The sequence below is a fragment of the Athene cunicularia genome (genome assembly GCF_003259725.1).
Source record: "Athene cunicularia isolate RWA chromosome 2 unlocalized genomic scaffold, athCun1 chr2_part1, whole genome shotgun sequence".
NCBI classification, from domain to species: domain Eukaryota; kingdom Metazoa; phylum Chordata; class Aves; order Strigiformes; family Strigidae; genus Athene; species Athene cunicularia.
In genome coordinates, this window is record NW_020799095.1 from 131,223,084 (window position 1) to 131,245,226 (window position 22,143).

Below are 22,143 nucleotides of genomic sequence, written 5' to 3' on the forward strand. Positions count from 1 at the left end.
GGGCTGAGGGAGGCGCCGGGCGCCGCCGGTGGCAGCGGGCGCGACGGCAGGGGGCGCTGCCGCGGTGCGGGCCTCTGGCACGGAGGCGGGACGATGCCTCAGGCGCAGCCTCGGCGGCGGCTTTTATTTGAAATCCCTCCAGAAAAGGGGCTTGAGGGGGTCGGCCCCGCCTCAGGGGCCTCCTTAGGGCCAGGTGGGAGTGAAATTAATGGTCCTTAAGCGCCAAGCGGTGCCCGCAGGGGAAGGGGCCTGGCTGGGAAAGGCAGCGGGGGCGACCCGGGGCACTGAAGGGCCGGTGCCGAGCAGGGAAGGAGATGGGAATAGCACGGGGAGGGGGACTACGAAGTGATGGTAATTCACTAGTTTTCAAGGAGCAACAACTAGGGACTATCTGGTGAAAGGGCACGCAGCAGGTTTGTAAGAAAAGTCCTTTTTTTCACACAGTGCCTCACTGGAGGTCAGATACAGTTAAAATGCCAGCTCCCATCTCTGGCCTGCGACTTGTGTTTATCGCTAATTACCAGACAATAAAGATGAGTTACACTTGCCATACTTCCTAGCTTTCTTTAGTGTATTTCTGGTACCCCCTGCGGGAGCTGGGCCTTTCCGTGTGAATCACCATGGAAGTCTTACACAAGCAGTGCTGCTGGAGACGTGAAATGAGTTCATCAGTGTTGAAATAATGCAGTTGAAATGCCTCCCCTGCAAACCAGGGCCTGACATAAGTACAGTACTCTGGCCTCACCAAAAGGCCCTTTGTCAGGGGAAGAAAATAATTTCAGGAAGGCAGTGATTCACTAACACCCAGGGAAAACCCCTTATCAGTGGAACAAGGTTTGTACATTTTTTCAAGAAACAGGATTAACTGTGGGAATTTTGGAGAGAATGGAGTAGTGTAAGTAAAATAACGTTGTGTAACATGCTTGATAACTTGGTTTGCATTTCTTCATCTGTGCAGCCAAATATAACCAGTCTGACGACTTCTGGAGCACCCACGCAACCACCCTTTTACAGAGCCAACTTTGTATCTCCTGGTGTCAGGGCTGCTCTGTTGTACCTGGGAGATGACGCATCTGCAAGTTGGGGAGCTCTGGAAGAGCTTTCCTTCCCCTCCTGAGCAAGGCCCCTGTGTGCATCCTGGTTTGCATCCCAAGTGACTTTGCAAATCCACATCTTCACTTGTAACCTGGGAGGCAAAGCAGCTGCAGAATGAGTTTGATAGAAAAATGTGAGGTATAGACCAACAGAGGAAAGATCTACACTCTGGGCCCTGGGCAGGAATTTTCCACTTCTGATGTCATTCCAGGTTGGGGGGGGCTCCTCATCTGCCTGAATCTGTTTGCCCTCTGGAAAACAACAGGAGGAGAAACCAAGATACCCTTGGTGGCAAATCTCTCTAACAGTGACAAGAGACAGCCTTAGGCAAGCTTCCATTTACAGATGTGACAATGCAGTATGTTTGGGGCCCACTTTCTGAACTGTAATCTCTGTTTTATGTCATCTGCTGACTTGGAGTTTAACCTAGACCATGTGTAACCCAAGGTCACAGTTACTGCAATGTGACACAACCAGTTAGCCTGCCCAGGGCATCATTTTTGTTTTCTGAATGCTCAGATATCACATGGAATGTTTTAAAGTGTGCTCAGAGCTATAAAAAAGGACATACCTCCAGACAGCTATAGCCAGCTGGAACATGACTTTATTAGGGATGTTTCTTTCTCAGGTTATGTGGAAACTAGGAAACTATTTGGCATAGATATACTGCTCTTAGTCCTTAGTGTGCAACAGGCCTATTATGTTGGCCCAGCTTGTCATTTCCTTTTTTCTTAATGATCACATTCAATCCCAATACAATAAGTGATAAATATAAATTTCAAATTATTTTTTGAAAATACTCTTCCTTTGTTCTATTGCCTGAGTCCTTCAAAGGGAGCTCCAACTACATGTGCACCTTGTGGCCTTAGTGTAGCTGAAAACACTTGTTTCAAACTGGTATTCACTTCAAATGCCACATGCTAACGATTTGTAACCCTGACAGCTGCATTTTCATTTGCACAGCTACTATTCATCATTACTGAGCACATCCTCCAGAAGGTAAGTGGGACTAAAAGCTTTCCTCTGCAGAGATAGTCTTTCCACATGGACTCATAGCTGCCTAAGGAACAGCATTTAGTCTGCTAGTGTGCTGAAATCTCTGCCTGCCTTGTTGGGGAATCCTATCTTGGGGGTTTTTGTGTGCTCCTCCTGGCTTGTCAATTGAGGAAAAACCTGTGAGGAGAGGCAGTGAGTGAGATGCTGACTTGTGGCTCAGAAGAGACAGGATCCCAAATGCAATCACCAGCTGGCAGGGGTAGGGTGTACAAAGATTCCCCAGGTTTCAGGTCTTCACATGAGAACGGGGAGGTCATAGACTCACTTCCTTCACTAGCAGTTGAGCTGCAGATCCTCCTTAAGTCAGCACACTACCTTTGAAACTCCCTCAGAGAAGACCTGCAGCATCTCCCAGCCAGACCCCCGTAGCCTTCGTATGTCTTTTCATTGCAAAAGTGGTGTGGGGCTCTTAGTGTAACTTGCCATGCTGTTGATGAGGCAGCTAACTGATGTAATGGGACATAGGATGTGGTGTTTCTCTTTGTAAGGAAAGGACTAGCTGATCAAAGGGGAAATGGGAAGGACGCAAGGGAAACAAGGCAGATAAATTCAGAGTGCCCACTTACATCATAAAAAGTAATCTGAGAGAACTGAGACTTTTTTGAGAATAGCCTCTGATTCCAGTAAATCCAAGCCTGTGGTGGATTTACTCAGGGAGCATTTCTAACCTCAAATCACCTCTCAGGGACAACTCATGTACCTGAGAAGCTATGAAGAGTTCACTACTAGTTTAAACTACCCTATCAGGGGGTGAAAATGTTGCTCATGTTCGGGTAGCAATGGAAAGATCAGCCCTAGAAATGGAGCTTCCTACTTAATCCAAAGCAGGATAGCCAGAAACACGTAACTGAAAGCCTAGGAATCGTGGTCCCAAGGACAAGACTGGGGCTCTCTCTAGCACGTCAGTTTGGACCACAGCTCCAGGATCTATTGAAAACAAATACAAATCTATGTTGTTTTCAGGGAGTTATGTTTTGGTTTGTTTTTTGTTTGGTGGGTCCCAGTTATTCCAAGCAGAAATATATCTATTAGATGTGGAATTCAGAAAACCTTTTTGCCAAGAATCCTAATCCAAAAGGGTAAGTGGCTGTTTTACAACATCCAGTTGTGCATAGCATCCAATCATTAACAATGCTCCCAAGAAGGAAATACATCCAGGTGCAAGGACTGAAGATATCATTTATTCAAGGGCAGACACCTAATTAGTGTAAAATGGCAACTGTAATGACATTGCCTGACTCAGGAATGTCTTGATTTCCACCAACTTGTCCCCTCCTCCCCCAGGATCCAGTAAAATCCAGATTTCCCAGACTTCTGCAGAGCAGCAAAGAGGATGCATGCAATCCAGGTTACCTCTGCATCAAACCTTTGATTGAGTTTGCCCATAAAGCCACATTCTGCTTGGGAAAGCAGATGGTGAATATCGTAGCATTTATTCATTCAAATCACCATTCCATTCAGGAGCGAGCTTTTGGCTGCTGCTAAACAAGCATTTACACTGGTTAGAATGGAAGATAGGGAAGGACTGAAGGAATGAAATACCAGAGAATCCAGCAAAATCAGCTTAGCACTGGGTGGCTGCAGGGCAGTAGAGGATCAGCGTAAGCCTCTGCCACATGCTAGAGGGAATGTGTTGCAGAAGGAAGTGACTGCCAGTGAGGCTGCCTATTAACCCAAGGGAACAAGGCTCTACTGCTGGTGAATAAATTGACTTCTCTGTGTGGTGCATTGTTTTACAGTAGTACTCTAAAGATACACTGATAAAGGCACTAACACACACATTGTTCACTATCTCTAAGATTTAAGAAAAAAAATAGAAGACATTGATTAAATAGGCATCTGTGGTATACAATGGGGAATTACCATCTAATCAAGAGTGGGAAGAAATTAACCCAAACACCACAGGGTTTTGTTTTCTTAAGCTGTCACAATCAGCAGAATTGCCTGTGTCCTTCCATCACAAGTTACCTGGTATTTCAGGCTTGTACAGTTGCTAGTGCTTAACACACCCACAAGAGTCTTGTACAATGCTGGTAGAATCCCTGTTTTTCTCCTTTTTCAGTTTCCCCACACGCAGGAGGTTAAATAACCTGCACACTCTTACAAAACATAAAAATTAGTCTGGTTAGCTACAGCAGACTCACGGAAGACACATTAACTCTAACCTGTGGAAACAAGCAGAAGGGAGGTGGGCTCTTACTTTCCTGCAAATAGTTAGATCTTTATACCATCCTTTAGACCTTCCATCAAGCCTTTAATATCATCCAATTCAACATTTCTATTATGGTGCTAAATATTTTTAGGTCTTTAAAACTGTCTCCAAAGCTTTAATGTTTGTATATTTGACATTACATAAGATTAAGGTTGTACATTCAACCTTTTATCATGTACCTATCTTGTCTGAACCACTTCCTTTGTAGGATTTACTATCTAGTTTCAAAAGTTCTTAATTAGTGATATACTTCAGCGAGATTGCAAATTAAAGGCTAACCCCGTCTGCCTCCATCAGGACAGGACTGAGTGTAAGAACTGTACAAGCTTAACCTAGTGCTTTTATAGTGAAGTGAGGGATTTTAAATAGGATTCATTTGTGCCAGACCAATTTCATCTCTCTATGCTAGGCTTATTTATCAAATTCACTTAACAGGAAAAAACTCAGTCTGAAGATCTTTGCACAAGGGGAAAAATAAGGGCACTCATTGTCTTTTGGGGGACTTCAGAAAACATACTGTAGGGCCTGCAGACTGCAACAGGTCCAGAGAACACAGGCATTCTCCCCATGCAAACACAGATTTCAGAGGGCCTTCCAGAAAAGAACTCACAAGCTCCTTCCTATGATTCTGTATCCTTTAAACACAGCAACTGGGGCCCGATAGATTGCAATAGCTAAGAGTCATGCCTTCCACCATGGCTAACAGACCTTCCTTTTCCCCATCCCAGCCTGACAGTTTTTTCTCTTTTCTTGTAAAAGGACATGCCATGTTCACTGCTTCCTTTCTCCCTTTCCATTATCAATTTTCATTAAGCAGCTTACAGAGCCAATTATGGGCTAAACTGGGTAGAAAATGCCCTCATTCTGCAAGTCTGCACAAAGTACTCCCTTGAAGGAAGACAGAAAAAAAGGCAGCAATCGTAGGATAACCCATCTGTAGGTGGCCAACTTCAATGTTATTTGCTGACTTTTCACACAGTGAAAGTTTGTTTTACAACAAAAGCTCATCACTTTCTCTTGATTATGCATTTACAGTTTTAATCCTGCAAAACTCTCAACCTCGGGAAGGGTCATGTAGAGCAAATTAAACAACTCATGTGCAAGTGTTGGCTCTTCTCACTTTTGCTGCCATTGGCCATTTTCTTGAACGCTCTTTTTAGTGACTAACATACAAGCTGACCCGAAGGACCTTTCAGCCCTGAGTGAAGACAGGATTATTTTTATTGTACACTAGATCAGATGTAGATCAAGCAGCAATTTATTTTAAAAAGGCATTCCCTCACATGCCTGCCCCCCCCCCCTTCTATTTTTAAATGACAGTCAAATACAAGGACAAACCAGGAAGGTCAGCTTTTGCAGGACAGTGATTACTGGACCCAGTAAAACTGCTAGAATTTTTTCACCATTCACAAATTCGATAAAAACCCCAAGTTTTGCATTAGCTCACTGTATGCAGAGTTATGTGACACACTGCAACAGGAAATTACTGACAAGATGTTTGCAGTGAGAATTAATAAGGACAGCATTAGATTTCAGATCACACTCTCTTTTCAAATCTGCTGATTTAAAGCACCCTAAATGTATTTTTTTCAGTAATAATTCAATAATTTACTTACCAAAGAGCTAGCTGAGACTTTCAAAGTTGCCTCTGGACAAGAAAGATTTGTTCAGCACATTAAAGATGCCAAAATATAGCAAAGCTATCATTAAGCCAACTGGCCTCTTACTAAGATGAAAAAGCCATTTTTCAGTAGCCATTCACTTGTCCAGGAACACAGCATTACAAATACCAACTCAGGATTAAGCGGTCCTGACCACAGGGTTTTTACTGTGTGAAAAGCATGATCTTTTCCATTACTGTGCATCCAATTTTTTATACAATACCACCCAAAGCCTCACCTTTTTTTGTCTAGGAATGCTTTGCGTTCATACTTTCACAATAATGGAATTCTGCAACACTGCTTACTGTAGACAAATCTTACTAATTCACCTATGTCCATACAACACTGCCTCCATCTCAGGGTTTCATCAGCCATCTAAAGACACCGCCAGAGACCTACGTAAATTGTTCCTTCCATCAAAACCTGTGAGAACGAGCACCATGTATGTGCAGGTGGGATCATGTGTTGGTATGCTACACAATTCCAACAAGCCTTTTATAACAACATTTCTTACTGATCATCTCAAGGTAGGGTCTATTTCTAATCAGACAATGACAAGAGTTCAGACACCATGCTATTAAGGATTTAGAACCCAGATATGGATCTAGCTGCTCTTTTGATTTGTTTTAATTCTTAAGTTTATATTATCAGTATCAGGTGGCTAAATATAGGCTAATCTTCTCTAGAAACTGCTAAAACATAATGTAGAGTGGGCTTCTAACTTGGCATTCCGAATAACAACCTTATCAGAAGTACACTGTACAAAAGAAACCATCACAAGTAAATCAGTGTTTAAGGAATTTTTATTAAACCAAGAATTTTATAATCCAAATTACGTTTCTTTGCTCAGCTATCAATTCTCACTGTCAACTAAAACAGTGGTGATATTCTGAGCTTTTCCACAGTAAAGAATTACAAAATTAAAGAAAGGAATGCTTTAAATTTTTGTACTGTGCTGAAAATTCTTTTCCCCCGGGTTTATAAAACATTAATTTGTATTTTTTATTTTACTATTTTTTTTTAAATTTTAAATCAATAAGTAATCTAGGACTAGCATTTGTTTTGCTAGCCCCGGCGTTGCTCTGTACATAAGCTTCAAAGTTTCCTTTCCTTTTTTTATTTATTTTATATTTTGCAATGTTTTTCTCAATATTTAATAGTTTTTCCATGTTTAGATTTTTTTTTTCTTCGGTGAAGCGAAGTTCTAGATTGTAGTCCCGGATCTTTCTGCAAACAAAAACAATGGTGTTAGGTTTTAGAATTAAAGCCGCACCTTATGTTTTCTGACATGCTTTCTGCAACCATAAGCCTGACAGTACTTTGGGTTTTCACAGTATCAATCATACCAAAGTTTTCTACAGCACTGTATCGAGAGATATTTTACTTTAGAGGCATGGAAGTAAAACATCCAAAGTCTGTGATAGTTGGAAGACAAAACTAAGTCTAGAACTAAACAGTACTCTGTGCAGCATGGCCTTGGACAAGGGCTACACACAGTAAGTTGTTACTGTAACTAACATGACTGCAGGTCACCTCTACTCTTAAGGCCAGCACACCCAGGCTCATCAAGTAACTACACTAGCAGTATTTTCACTTTCCAATTAACTAAAATGTCATGGAACATATGGAGTAATGCTAGGTTTGGGCATCTCAGTTTAGGAGACAGAACTTATTCAGCACTTGCTTATCTCCAGTGTGAAAGTGTCACTAGCAAAAAAAAATTATGGAAAAAGAAAGAAGCATGGAAAAAACATGACTCAAATTCTGCCTCCAGAAGGAAAGTTGCAGAAATGAAAAGATCAAGAAAAAGAACATCTGAAGTGATCAAATGTTAAAGCAGCCATCTTCAACTGACATCTATATATGTGGAAAATAAGTTCACCGACAGGCAAAACCTAACTGGACTGAATAGAGAACAGACTTCTGTATCATCCTCAACTCCACAACATTTTTTCCTTTCAAAACAGTAAAGATACCACCTTTTGCCTCTTTCTGTCATGCAAAAATTAAGATACTAACCCCACAGAAGGCAATAAAGAAAGTCAAGATTTTAATTGACATCAAAGTTAAATTCACCAAAAAGTGAAGTCAAGAAAATATGTAATTTAGTGTTTAATTACTGTCTAATTTTAGATTCTGGCAAGTATATACAAATTATAGTTTAAATAAGTATTTCACTTCTAAAGAAAAATAGGCTTGGAGTATCATTTTAGCTTACTTCAATTCCCCAAGTTCCACTTGAACAACATTATGAATAGTGGCATTTGACAGAACCACATGTTTCTACATGCATGCCTAGAACTAATTTCAACTAAATATGCTGTTAATTAAATATGCAAGACAAAATGTCAGTAGCATTTGCTGACCAAGAGCTACAGAATTGGACAACAGGATTGAGCACGAAATTTGTTTACAACTGTGACCGTAGCTGCTACTCTTGGTATCATCTGCAGCCACAGAACTTAGAGTCATGCTGCTTACAAGGCCATGAGTTTCCCCAGTCAACCTATAAAACTACAGTGCTCAGAAAACTTACTTATTAAACACTTGGAACTCCAGTAGGGTTATTAACTGCCTTTTGAGCAGCCTCTTTAGCTTGGTGGGCTTGTAGTACGGCTACAGCTTCATCAACCTGTTATGTAAAAAAGGAAAAATTAATAAAGGGAAGCTTAGTAATATGTACATTTAAGTTACTGAAACAGTTTAAATTATACAAACAATGCCTGCATTGTTAAAAAGAAAAGGTTAACATTACAGTTCCAGTTCATGCTAATTTAAGCCACTGCCACCCTTGGACAGAACATATTTTAACTTCTTGCCCTGGGCTACTGTTGCACTGCTGCTACTTCACCATGCCAGCATGAACACCTGTTTAATCAGTGTAAACTTAACTGCTGATATAACTAGTGTAAGGCAAAAGTGCACCTACCTTCGAACGAAGAGACTCAGGAGACTCGAGCATGTGGAGGAGTTCAGAGTTGTCAATCTCCAACAACATACCAGTGATCTTACCCGCCAGAGTAGGGTGCATGCTTTGAATGAGAGGAAATAGACGTTCACCTGGAGAGAAAAAAGTGCATCAGTGACAAATTGCATCTGACAAACACAGACTAGATTTAAGGGAAAAGGGAAACAAACACCTTGTTCTACTGCTAAAACCATTTACTCCATATTTTAAGATTGAGTAGCTCAACTGTCCTTTTGCCACAACTCAGAAAAAGCTATCACGTACATACCTAACATCTGCTTTTGTTCTTGTGGAGGGGCAGAAGCCAACATGGAAGCAGTCAAGGGTTCCTGACCTTGCACATGGACAGCAGGCTGCAAATTAATTTAACACCATTTCAGAGTTAAATTCTAGTTCATAATTAGGTGCAGCTTCAAATATCCAATGTTCCACAAATCAGCAAAAACAATGCCTACACTGTCAGAAACATGGAAGAAATTACTACTAAGTCAATTTAAATCAAATAGTGCTGGTTAGAGTGGAGTGATGCTGGAGATTAGTATCAACTGCTCTGTTGCAGAGCCAACATAAGGTATCAAGCAACTGGAAAATATGAAGCAACACGGGATCCCATCCTGTTCCAGGTGAACTTGAAATATACTTAAAACCTCAAGGCTATAACTCTGCTGCTACAATGCAGACCCTGAATTCTAGAATAACAGAGACAACTCATAGCCATAAGCACCCCCCTCCTTCCTCTGAAAAAAACACCAGAAAAAGCATAAGCTGGTTCCTAAAATTACATACCTGCTGCATAGCAACCTGTGGCTGTGTATTAAGATGCTGCTGAGGATTACGAACACCTGCAGCATATTTGTATTGTGGTACTGTGCGTACAGCAGGAGTAGCTGCAGTAGCTGCTGCTGCAGGACGTGGACCCATTGTTTGTGTTGATGTATTAGCTGAAAAACAACACAATTCCTTATGTGAGTATAAATTTAGCCTACACTGTACAAGTTACAAAAAAACCCCAAACCACCCCTCAAAGGGAATACCTAATTTAGGTATTGTATTATAGATTCATCTCAGTAGTATTTTCAACTATCACATCACTGATCATATCATATCTGAAGGTTCAAAGCTCAAAATTCACTGGATGTTACTTTCCAGTCACTTCACTAATGAATTGTTTTTCTGACATGCTACTGAAAAAAAGATCTGTAAGAAAACATTCACTTTGGTTGAGTTTTAATTTAATTCTAACCTCAAAGGACATTTGATTTCTCGAGTACCTTACATCAGTCATCCTAAAAAAAGATACTTTCATGAAGTAGATCTAAAAAACCACTACTGCCTAATACATTCTGGAGAATTAAGACCCCATTAACAATCAATTTTGGTTCATTCAGTGATGTGCAGATTCTGCAGACATGACAGTGGCTCACAGTATTCTATGACAAAATTAATGCTAATATTCTCAGTATTGCTCCATGCAACCCATTATTACAATTGCCACAACAAAGTTTGGAAATGGCAGAAACTGTCATACAGAATTCATGAAATGCACACTCTAAGTAAAAATGCTTCATGATAAAGAAAGGAGGCCACAGCACTAGTCTTTGCTGGGACAATATTTAAAAGCAACTACTAGAAGTTGATAGTAGCTTACTCACCCCTAGTAAGAGCCAGAAAAAGAGAGAAGTGTTACCACATGTGATATTGAACTTAACAAATGCTTTTGAGAGATCATTCTGAATCAGCAAAATTAAAGAATAAGTTTAATACTTAAAGTTTGCATAAATGAAACTCACCAACACGTTGCGTTGACATGACTCGTGGAACTTGTGAAGAAGCTGGTCTCATGGTACTAAATGGTGGTCTGGGTGCTGCTGGGCGGATAGCACCAGGCATGTTTTGGAATGCTACGTTTTAAAGAAAATAAAGTTACATGCTGAAACACGGAATAGTGAAAAGAGTTCAGAAGTAATACCAGTACTATGACAAAGAGAAGACTGATATTGTAATTCTGTGACAATGTATTTAAAAGTGCAAAGGTAAATGCTATGGAGGTTACTGGCGGTTACCACAATCACTGGAAAGGTAAAGTAGTGACTTACGATGAGGTCTGGCACCCTGAGCAGTCCAGCGAGGACTAGGTCTAGCAAGTTGAGCAAGTTGATTAGTAGGATAGTATGCAGCACGGTTCTGAGTCTGTCAAATACAAAAACATTGTTTAACTTTGCTGTCTTTGAAGGGCATGCTGAACAGTTCATCTCCTTTCTGCTATGAAATCAGAATGATGCAATTACTGACAGATAATAGTTACATTTATTGTTAAACATAAACCAACTTTATACATAGTACAAACCATTCAGTTAACTCATCTCTATACATACCTGTGGGATAGCTGCCATAAAGTAACCTGAAGGAGGTGCTGGTTGGTAAGGGTTGATTACAGGATTAGGTACTGCTCTTACACTTGCCATTCTCTGCATATACTGGTTGGTGAGATGAGCTTGGCGCTCTTCTTTACGCTGGGCTAGAGCTACATATAATGGTTTAGTAGCCACAATTCTACCATTCATTTCTGTGACAGCTTTGGTGGCTTCTTCTGGTGATGAGAAGCATACAAATCCAAATCCTTTGCTGCGGCCACCTTCCATCATGACCTGTCAGTACAAAATTTAGTTTTAAAACATGAGAATGCTGTATCTACTCAACCTACAGGAGTTTCTTTTTTCAGCTTACTCGAAGTGAGACCACAGGTTTGTTTTACTGATTTATAAAATGGAATAGAATCGCTTAATTGATAGCTGTTTACTGGATACAGATGAAAAACCTCATGAAGTAGTAATGAGCACATTATTGCACTGAAAAGATGTCATTTTTCTCACCTTAATATCAGTATTCAGTTTATTTCAAGAAAGGATGATCATATGTGTTTAACCTGAGACATACAATAACCAAGAAAGCAGAAGTCCACATATATAGCAGCAGTGGTAAGTGACTGGGTTCCATCTCTTAGTGAATTAAATCACTCTTCCTTGGTGAAGGATCATTGTTCATGTTCAGAGAAAGAACAAGCAGAATCTCTGAAATTTACCTTTGCACTAGTGATTGTACCAAATGGGGAGAATTCTTTTCGAAGACGCTCATCATCAATCCCATCATCAAGATTTTTCACATAAAGGTTTACACCCTAAAAAAAAAAAAAGCAAGATATTTTTGAAAGCAAATGGGCTGTGTAAATCTAAAAATATCATAGTATAAAGTAAGTCCTCTTGAATTCAAACTGAACCTGGTATCTGGTGATCCTGTCCTGCTTCATTTGTTCAAACTTGCGCTTCAGCTCCGTCTGTCTTTCCACCTTTTTCTGAGCCCGGCCAACGTAGATTTGTTTCCCATTGAGCTCTTTTCCATTCATCTCATCTACAGCCTTCATTAATAAACAAGAGGTTAGCAGTACTTTGTATTCCAGTGGTTTTTGGGCATACAAAAAATAATGTAATTAAAATATAAAAAGTCACATAAGGATTCCAGGAGTCAATCCATCTAAAATATCACTAGCTGAAACAAAATATCCCAAGACTTCTCTGCTTTAAGTAAAATGGAAATTGCTTTCTGAGTGTGCTTCTGTCCAGTTAAAGTCACAAGGGATGCAAAAAACATTTCTTATATGAAGTTTAAAAAAAAAACCCAACAAGCAAGTCACACAATGAAGAACTATTTCTCCAGCCTTATCTCCCTTAAGGCATAGAAAAGAAAGCAAATTAAGCTAAAAAGTTTTAATTCATACACCTGACTTCAGTTTTTAAATGTAACACTTGGAACTATAGTGAACTATAGTATCTTATGTTAAGCTAGAGCTGACATATATGGCTTTTGTTTTTTTAATGTTTAATATTTCATTAAGGAAATACTTAAAGAGTATGAAAAGATGAACTTTCTTTATGCTGTTTTGAATTACAAATATTAAGATGTGAAAACTCTGGCACAGATTTATTCAATTAATTTAAAACCAGAAGTCACTAGTTTATCGTATACCTTCATAATGAAATCCATTAAACACCTATTTACTGAGATATTAGATTTTTATGTTATTTCAAACACCCAACATGTGATTCTGACTACTGAAAGAGAAACAATTCATCAATGAATGTATGCAAGACTGAACAATGTAGATGTAAGACAGACAGGATTTATTCTAATCTCTTGCCTGTACACTTGCAGTACTGACAAATCACCAAAATGCCTTTTGAAAAGCAAACTTCGTTTGTTGCCCTGATTTGTTCTGTGCTGAGTTTTTCTCCTGACAGTATGTCCCTACTGCCACAGTCAACTGACACATCAAAGCAACCAGCTGACAAAGAATTAAGTTATACAGCATACCAGCATGTTATAGACATATACACGAATTAAAAGGACCCTTCTTCCAAAGTTACTCTTCAGAGTAAAAGCAACATCACAGCTCTATTTTCTTATAGCTGTGCCAAACATGCTCTATAAAACTAATAGCTTTCCTGCTGACTTAGCAGTGCTGAAGTATGAAAACACAATCCTTTCTGCCTTGCACAAATGTTTTGTGCAACCAAACTGGATTCAATGATTCATCCGGGTTTTGCAGAGATGTAATAATTTACTATGCTTGTATGCTGCCCAGCATGAGAGTCCAAATCAGAGACCTTCAAGCCCAACTATAACAGGTTATTAAATTATTCGAGATTTCCCATTTTTACACTAGTTACAGCTGTCTCCAAGTATCTTGACTTATCAGGCTCCTCAGATCAACTGACATCTCATCAGAAGAAAGCACTCTAAATGACAGAAACCACGCCAAGTCATTTAAGCAGCAAACATCTGTTTTTGCAGTGTTCTTGACCAATTAAAACCTTAATGAATTCACAAGATTTCAAATCACTCAGTCAAACACTATTTGGGTCTCAGTTATAAAATTCCTAAACTGAAGTCCAAAAGCTTACTTTTTGGGCATCTTCATGTCTTTCAAAACTAACGAAGCCAAAGCCTTTGGATTTTCCACTCTCATCAGTCATAACTTTCACACTTAGGGCAGGACCTAAGAAGAGAATGAAATGCTTAAGCTTTGCATACAGAGTGTATCCTCGTCACATTTTGAACATCCTGTTTAGAAGTTAATATTTAGTTTGTTTCACTTGTATTACAAAGGACTCCTGCACCAGTAACTATCTAGTAAACATCACCCATCAATATAAAATTGCTCATTTGCCCTGACACTGAACTTCAGTCACTATAGCTAAAGTCTGCCATACTCTATTTCTTTCCTACTGTGTTTTCAACCAAAATTGGGTAGGAATTTCACCTCAGAGTGAATGAAATTGGTTTTATCATTAAAAATTATGGCATTTAAAAAGCCTTAGGGCTTCCATCCCTGAAACAGCTACTGAAAGCCAGAGAGGAGGCCTTTCTATTAGGTACGTGCTTCACCATTTATCCCAGTGAAAGGCCACCCCAGTTCAGCAATTTCAAACCTTTGAAAAATTGCAGGTCACATGCTCAACTGAGACAGCTACTAGCAGCTAAATTCGCTACTGTTTCAACCACAGATACTTAGAGGAAAGGAATTTCCTGTAAATGCTGTGTAGGGCTGCTACAGAATATCACATACGCAAGACTTTCTCTTGCTTTACATATGTCCATGGAAGAAAGAAAATACAAAAAAAAATTCTGAGTATGAAAATAAAATAGATGTGCCCTATAAACCAGTATAAGAATCTGTAACTGAATTAAGGAGTTTGACATTTCCTATTTTGATGGTGACACATTATACACATTACTAGGTCATGATCATAAGCCTGCAAAACTGAGGATCAAGACAGAACCAAACAGCTTGCCAGTGGAAAAGTTCCTTATAATTTTGTATTAGGTCAACCACCACAATGCAACTGAATAAAGAAAGCAGAGATATTCTGAGTAAAGATGTCTGCAGGCCAATGAAAGCAATAGCAAGCTCATTTGCCACGTATCCTGTAGTGAATTCATAACATCAATCTGTACTAAAACAGAAAACACTACTATTTGCAACTTTTTAGAAAAATTGCAAAACCCATTCTAAAGACTATTAAAACATATTATTTTCAGATTATCAGAAACAATTCTGATGGCAGGATTATATATATTCTATTCTGCCTATTTAAAGTTCTGCGGTGGATATTACTGCACATTGAATCTGAAATAAGAATTAAGTACCAACTTTTAGTACCTTTTTTATTTTTTTAAATCAGCATCAGACAGCCAGCTGATTCCTTGCACTATAAAGCACTGTACAGGAAAGTAGTAAGCAGTACCCTGAAGTTCACTCGTGCTTATATAAACTTAAAGTTTAAGACATTACCAAACTTGCCAAAGAGTTCCTTAAGTCTTTCATCATCCATGTCTTCTCCAAAATTCTTGATGTAAACATTGGTGAATTCCTTTGCTCTGGCTCCAAGCTCTGCCTCACGTTCCTTGCGAGATTTAAACCTTCCAACAAATCTAGTTGCAGAAGAACAGAATACTGTAGATTAAAGCAAGTCTATCAAGGTTTAAAAATTTACTTTAATCCTCTGGTATCACATTTTATTCTTAATCAGTCTCATTGTTCATTATAGGCATGAAATTCTTTAGATAAAATAGAGTAAAACCAGAAAAACAATTTCACTATCCTTTGCTACAGCAGTATGCTTATCACAGTTACTAGCATAAAAATGCTTTCAAGCCATTGGCAAGATTGTTCACTCTTATAAAACAGCCTTTGACAACAGGAGCTGGACAATGGGAAAGTACGAGGTAAAGTGGCTAAACAGAAATCAGCATAATCCCTCTGCTATACTAAAAAATTGCAAGCCTTAAAGCAGTTGACATTTTCCAATCCATTTTTTAAGAAAGGGATATTTAACTAACCTCTACACACCTTTCCAACCTATATCAAAGCAAGACTTTTTGTTTGGGTTTTGTTGGGTTTTTGTGTTGGTTTTAATTTAAATAAGCATAGAGAAATAAATAGTTCAACTTGCTCTTTAGATAAATACCATTCCACATGGTCTGGGAACACCAAAGGTGAGTTCATACCACCACAGAAAGAACAGAAACTGAACACAACACCCTGCAACCCAGGGAACTGCTCTAGTACAGCCTTACGTGGTTAACACAGATTTCTGATCGTAGTAGACTTTTGCTCTCAAACTTTATTGTATTACCCAACTTTATAGTTCCAAATCCGACAAATCTAATAAAGTAGCATGCAATAACACAACATTTTCTTAGACAACTTCACTCAATTTATAGTAACCAAGGATGGTAAGATTGATAGTACCATGTGTTCAGCAGATTTTGGTGGTGAGGTACTTCAATTTACTTTTAAAAGCCTAGCCTGAATAGAAATTCAAAGTAAAATTAACTCTCATGATGTATTTTACCAAACAAAGTTTACATAAATCATGTGCTTTTATGAGTACATGCTGACCTTTTTTTTACTAATTTTAAAAGGTTGTATAAAGATGGAAGCTGAATAAAAACATCCACAGTATGCCAGTCAACCACAGAACAAGCAGGAAAAAAGTTTCCAAATACATGTTCTTCCTGTATGTGGCTTGATCCATCCATCTTTACGTGTAAAAATAATCCATGATGGTAAGATGATGCTGATTTCTGTCACCCTTTTTCCAAACCCTCTCAAGTATTTACAGAGCTATTCTTCTACAACTATACCAAATACCACAGTGATCCCTTAGGCACAGCTAGCTGTCAGGCACACTTGCTCCCTCCCTCTCTGCCTAGATATCAGTAACCAAGTAGCCAAATAACATTTTTTCCTACAGTATAGAACAGTAATCATGTTTAATACATTAAGTTGTATTTTCTACTACTATTTCCTAGATATGTCTATTAACAGACGCTCATATACTAGTGTAATCCAATCACTATTTAGGACCGAGTAACTCTAGAACTTTAAGTTTCATCCAAAAAAAATGGACCATGGACCTATCTCAACTCTTACAAGGGAAGTATTATTCAGAATACCTGAATGATTGCATTTTATGAGACTGGTACGATCAGAAAAACAGAGAAGCTCCTAAATCCTCATTACAGCATTGGCTTGCAAGACAATCAGTACAATAATTTTTTCCCTAGAGTCCGTTATTAGCCTTTTCTGAACTTTTGCTGCCTTTATAATATGGAGGTGATACAATTCACAGTATTCCTAGCACTAAAATTCTAAATCCTCTTTAAAATTAGAAATTTTTAGAACAACCTGTCCTCCTATATTTGTCTGCTGTAAAATGAATTTCAGTCTGTTGATTCCCAACTATGTATTTATGTACTTACACTTTGCGATCATTAAGCAGCATACCATTCATTTTTTCAATAGCTCTTTCTGCAGCTTCTTGTGTCTCAAAATGTACAAATCCATAACCCTTGGATCCATTTTCATCACACACCACCTATTAAAGAAAAACCCCGTTGTAATACCCATGGAATGTTTCCAGCATAAATAGAAGGGGTTTTGTATCAAACCATTAAACGCACTGATCATTTTCCACTAACCTTACAAGATAGGATGTTTCCAAAAGCAGAAAATGTGTCATACAAAGCTTTGTTATCAATTGATTTGTCCAAGTTTTTGATGAAGATGTTTCCTACACCGCTTTTGCGTAGAGATGGATCGCGCTGAGACCACATGATGCGTACTGGTTTGCCTTTAATGACATCAAAGTTCATGGTATCCAAAGCTCGTTCAGCTGGAAAAGCATTATGGAATTAGTAGGAAATGCTAAAGTTATCTTAATAAGCACACAAATAGCACTTGAAGTACAAGTCTTCATAAAATTTTTTACTATTTTAAGTCCAGCACCACCACCAAGATGCAACCCCAAATCTCCAATGTAAATAAATCCACTCTGTTTTATGCAAGTAAAAACCAGCAAAAACTCCTCAGCAAAACCTGCACTTCGGAGACAGGAAGGAGCACAAGTCAGCTGAACAATCTGTAGAAATCCCAGTAGCCTAAAGGATTGGACTCCACTATGAAAAGATGGTAAGTATGATGACTGGACAAAATTTATCAAGCAATAGCAAGCACAACCAATCCCATAGGAGGAAAAGTTTTGACACTTGTCAAAATCAGCTGGCTGCTCCCACATCACATAGATGTATCAATAAAAATGCTTTTAGGGGGTACAGCTTGTGCCTATGAGGCCTTTTGCAAACATTAACAGAAGAACTCCTAGATCACCAATACCCCTAAACTGACAAAATTTCTTTGCTAGGCCAAGTTTGTTCAGGCAGCTGTTTCACACAACTCCTTCCTTAGTGACAAGAGATCTGTGACAGACTTCTGGGCAAGGGACAGTTCAAAGAGACTTAAAACTAGCACTTACTTGTTTTTGAAAAGTTGAAATTATATAGATATGAAAAGCTCATGATGAAATACATACAAACTCAATGAAGGAGTAAGCATTAAAACAGCAAAATGAAGTAACATAAACCAGGTTTTGTTAATCCAGTGGAGCAGTTTTTCCGGTAGAACTCCATAACTAACTTTTCAAAGCCTGAATTTAAGATCTTGGTGTATTTGAACAGGGAAGTATCAAGACTTCTTCAGTTTTCATATATCCCTTCAAAGCATCAAGACATGTCTGTGATGTTTTAAGTCAACAGGTATTTAAGCAATAAAGAGCAGGAGTTCTCAAGTATGGCAGACATATTTGACGATCTCCTACATTAGCTCCTTTTCATCGTCCCTATACATCTAGAAGAACACTGAAAAAAGTCTCAGAAAATATCTGAAGTCACACCCATTGGGTAGAAGAACATGCAGCAGAACAATGTGATGTTAACAAGACTGAAATTTGTTCAATCTTACCTTTAAAACAGTAACCATGTCAGCTAATTGCTTCTCTTAGAAGAAAGACCAAGAGCCAATCACACTGTGAAAACCATTATATTTTTGTTCTGTAAACGCTGCTTTTATCTTTAGCCATGTTGTTGGATACCATAGCCAAAGAAAATTTACAATCAGCTCTGATTAAGCTGCTACACCACACTAAGTCTTTTCTTGCCATGTTTTCAGATTACAAGTGAATTTGAAGATCATATTCTCTGAAAGACATCTGTAGAAGTTAAGACAACTGACATCTAACATTCTTGTTAAAAAAAAAAAATCTATTGATACTATTACCATATTCACATGACAGTAGCAAGTCAATGGCTGATTTAAGCTGAAGCCACAAGAAATATAAGCATTGCCAGTCTTTTAAATAAGTTAACAACACTTTCACAAACTTTAATACAAACTAAACTGGAGAGAAAAGACAACCTAGATACTGAGAAACAAAAACCATTGGAAGGCTTTACATTATGAAACAAAAAAAAAAAGAAAAAAAGATTGCCAAGAACTGTGGATATCAGAGTGGCCACAGCAGAAACATCTAACTCTTTGGTACTGCCCTGGAAGTCATTACAATTATCACTGCCAGCACCAGCAAAAGTGCCAGCAACAAACAGTTCATTATTTCCAGAAGTAGTAACAGGGCTTCCTTTACTAGCAAAGAGGCTTTTCTAATTCATGCTAATTGCTTCTAGAATAATCCTGACACACCTCAAAAATGTGTGTTCCTGGACACGTTTCCCAAATATCTGACTCTAGGTGGGTCCATAATAGCCTTCTCAAACATTACTGCTCTCAACTAATCATGAGCACCTATCTTAGGCCAATGCAATGTCTCCACAAAGGACAGCAAAAGAAAGCAACAGCTCTCCTATCTATTCTATGGAGCAGCAGCACAAGATATTTAAGGATTTCTGCTTAACGAACACCACATCCATCATTCCACACAGATTTAAAAACATTACTAGAGTACATAGGTACAAGGTACTCTCATTAAAATTCACAACTAGTAAAACTGGCTTACTTTCCTTCTATTTTAGACATAAAAGTCTGCATAGTAGTTTTCAGGAGGCAATTCCATTCAGCAGTTAACTCGTTACCAAGTGGACACACCTACCCATGCTGTACTTTTGCTGATTCTGCTGGAGCTTTTATTGAATGAGTCACCAGTTCCCATTTTAGTCATGAGCAACTGGACAGTGCACTTCATGAAAAATTTCAAAATCTCATGGAATATACACTTAATGCTAAACGTACATAGCAATAGCTATAAAATAATAAGCCTCTGGAAATAACCATTCAGAAAATCTGAAGGGAGAAATGCAGTTTCAGATTACTCAAGAATATTTCTAATTTAGTGATTAAACAAATTGCCTGGGTTTTACTTCGGACTATGACTCAAATTCAGAAAAGTCACAACTATGAAATGTGTGCATACCTCACAAATGTGTCATCAGACCTCATTAGGTTTTGGAAGACCTCTGAGATACGTAGTTTACAGACAGCTGGTAATGTCAAACGCACCTTCAAAGACGTTTTTCAAAACCCGAGCTAGTTGTTAGTAGCTGTTTAATAAGCACAGCCTGAGATGCAGCTAAGAACTAGGCTAAACCAAGAAACGGCAGCTGGTTTGGAATCAAAAGGAAACCAGTATTACTGTAATAACAACCATTCATCCTCAGAGCTCCTATTTCAAGGTTTCAGTAAATGGATAGAATGATCTATTAAAAAAAGCTCAGCAAATGCTTTCTAGGTATTTGACAAGAACATCAAATTAAGTATAGAAGTATAATCAGACAACATTATTTAGGAATATTTTAAACAAGTGCTTCCAGATACATGCCAGATGCAAGTTTGATACAGATGAGAAATCCTTTCAGCTGAACTGGACTAGGTGTAGAATAAAATATGTGTGCTTTCCAAAGCCTGAAAAGATACTTACAACATCTGGAGTAACAGCATTTTTATAAGAGGCACATTCTCAAACTCTGAATGCAAGCACTGCTCAAGTCAAGAAGTTCTATTTGTTCCCACATTTGACAAATTATAAACTAAGTCACAAAATGTAGGGTTGAACAGGTTGCTCAACTACTGACAACGATAAAATTCACCCTTACAGAATTCTGTCATTACTAAAGAGAAGCATTTAAGTCACCTTCAACTTCTGCCTTCATATTATCACATTTCAGTAGTGAACTGTACTAACCCCTTATTTTTGAGTAAACTGTACCATAGGTTTCTGTCAAATGAAAGAGAAGTATGTTAAACATTCTACTCATCTCATCCTAAACAATGGTTGAATAAATTAAAAGCTCTCTGAAGTAAGAAAGCTGATAACAGGTGAAATATCTGCCTATTAAAAAGATGAGACAGTAACTTTCACTACTTACGTACAGATATCATCGGTACACCAAAGTCTGATCTGATAATGGCTATATACTAAAGCCAATTTTGAAAGCCAGTTAATCTAATTGCTAGAAAAGTTTGTAATTCAAATTTCTTGCAATCATACAATTGAAAATAAAACCATTGTAATAGAAAGCTGTTTACTTAACTGTACTCAAAATCAAGTATATTCTAACTGGTCGAATTGTTTTTACTTTTAATTGTACTCCACAAAATTTGGAACTGGTCACATTTGGTTCTTTTATCGGAACTCCCTTCAAACGAACAAGACAGTTTGCCAAACTTAGCACGAACACGACCAGAACTACATGGAGTTTCTTTCCGGATTTAACTTTAGAGAACCAGCAGCGCCGTGTAAAGAGACATCCTGGAGAACGTCGTATTCAGCAAGTTTACTGAAAACACAACTTGGGAAACAGTGTCACAGTTTGCTGCAAGGAGAAGTGGATCAGAATACAGCTTGCTACATGAAGAGCAAGCAAAGGAGGCCCGAGTAATTTCAAGCCCTCCCTACACGTGACAGACCTGCCGTGGTGTTTTAACGCATTATGCTTTGGCCTGTGCTTTGGCTGGACGTCTGTGAAACCACCAAGCCACCCTGGTGCGTCCTACTTCCTTCTTTTGGCCTCTTAATCACGCATACACACCCAGCTCCTGCGTAGTTATTAAAAGGTGCTAATGACTATGGTGTTTTCCTCAAGCCGGCCTTCATCTCGGGTTCCTGATGCAGCCGCGCACGGACGCGCCAGCCTGTGGAGAAGTTGCCCCCACACGCACACCCCCACTCCCTGCCCGCGGCCCCCGGCCGGGGCAGCTCCGCCAGGCCCCGGGCTTTCGGCGGGGGCGCCCGGGCCCTTCCCCG

At 38.9% G+C, this 22,143-nt stretch overlaps 1 protein-coding gene and 1 long non-coding RNA gene across 2 annotated transcripts; one reads left to right on the forward strand and one right to left on the reverse strand.

The window, feature by feature from the left end:
- Nucleotides 1-6,809: 6,809 nt before the first annotated feature.
- Nucleotides 6,810-17,826, reverse strand: PABPC1 (poly(A) binding protein cytoplasmic 1). The gene is given in 15 exon segments (XM_026842203.1): nt 6,810-7,251; nt 8,561-8,656; nt 8,954-9,084; nt 9,261-9,345; nt 9,779-9,933; nt 10,783-10,893; nt 11,089-11,182; nt 11,368-11,640; nt 12,075-12,170; nt 12,270-12,407; nt 13,951-14,045; nt 15,342-15,481; nt 17,315-17,430; nt 17,534-17,748; nt 17,751-17,826. Coding segments are annotated over 14 exon segments (1,803 nt in total). The 5' UTR covers nt 17,812-17,826; the 3' UTR covers nt 6,810-7,251; nt 8,561-8,563.
- LOC113476517 lies at nt 7,261-7,781 on the forward strand. Its single transcript, XR_003397744.1, has 2 exons — nt 7,261-7,552; nt 7,595-7,781. It is a non-coding gene; the product is annotated as an uncharacterized LOC113476517 (long non-coding RNA).
- Nucleotides 17,827-22,143: the final 4,317 nt, after the last annotated feature.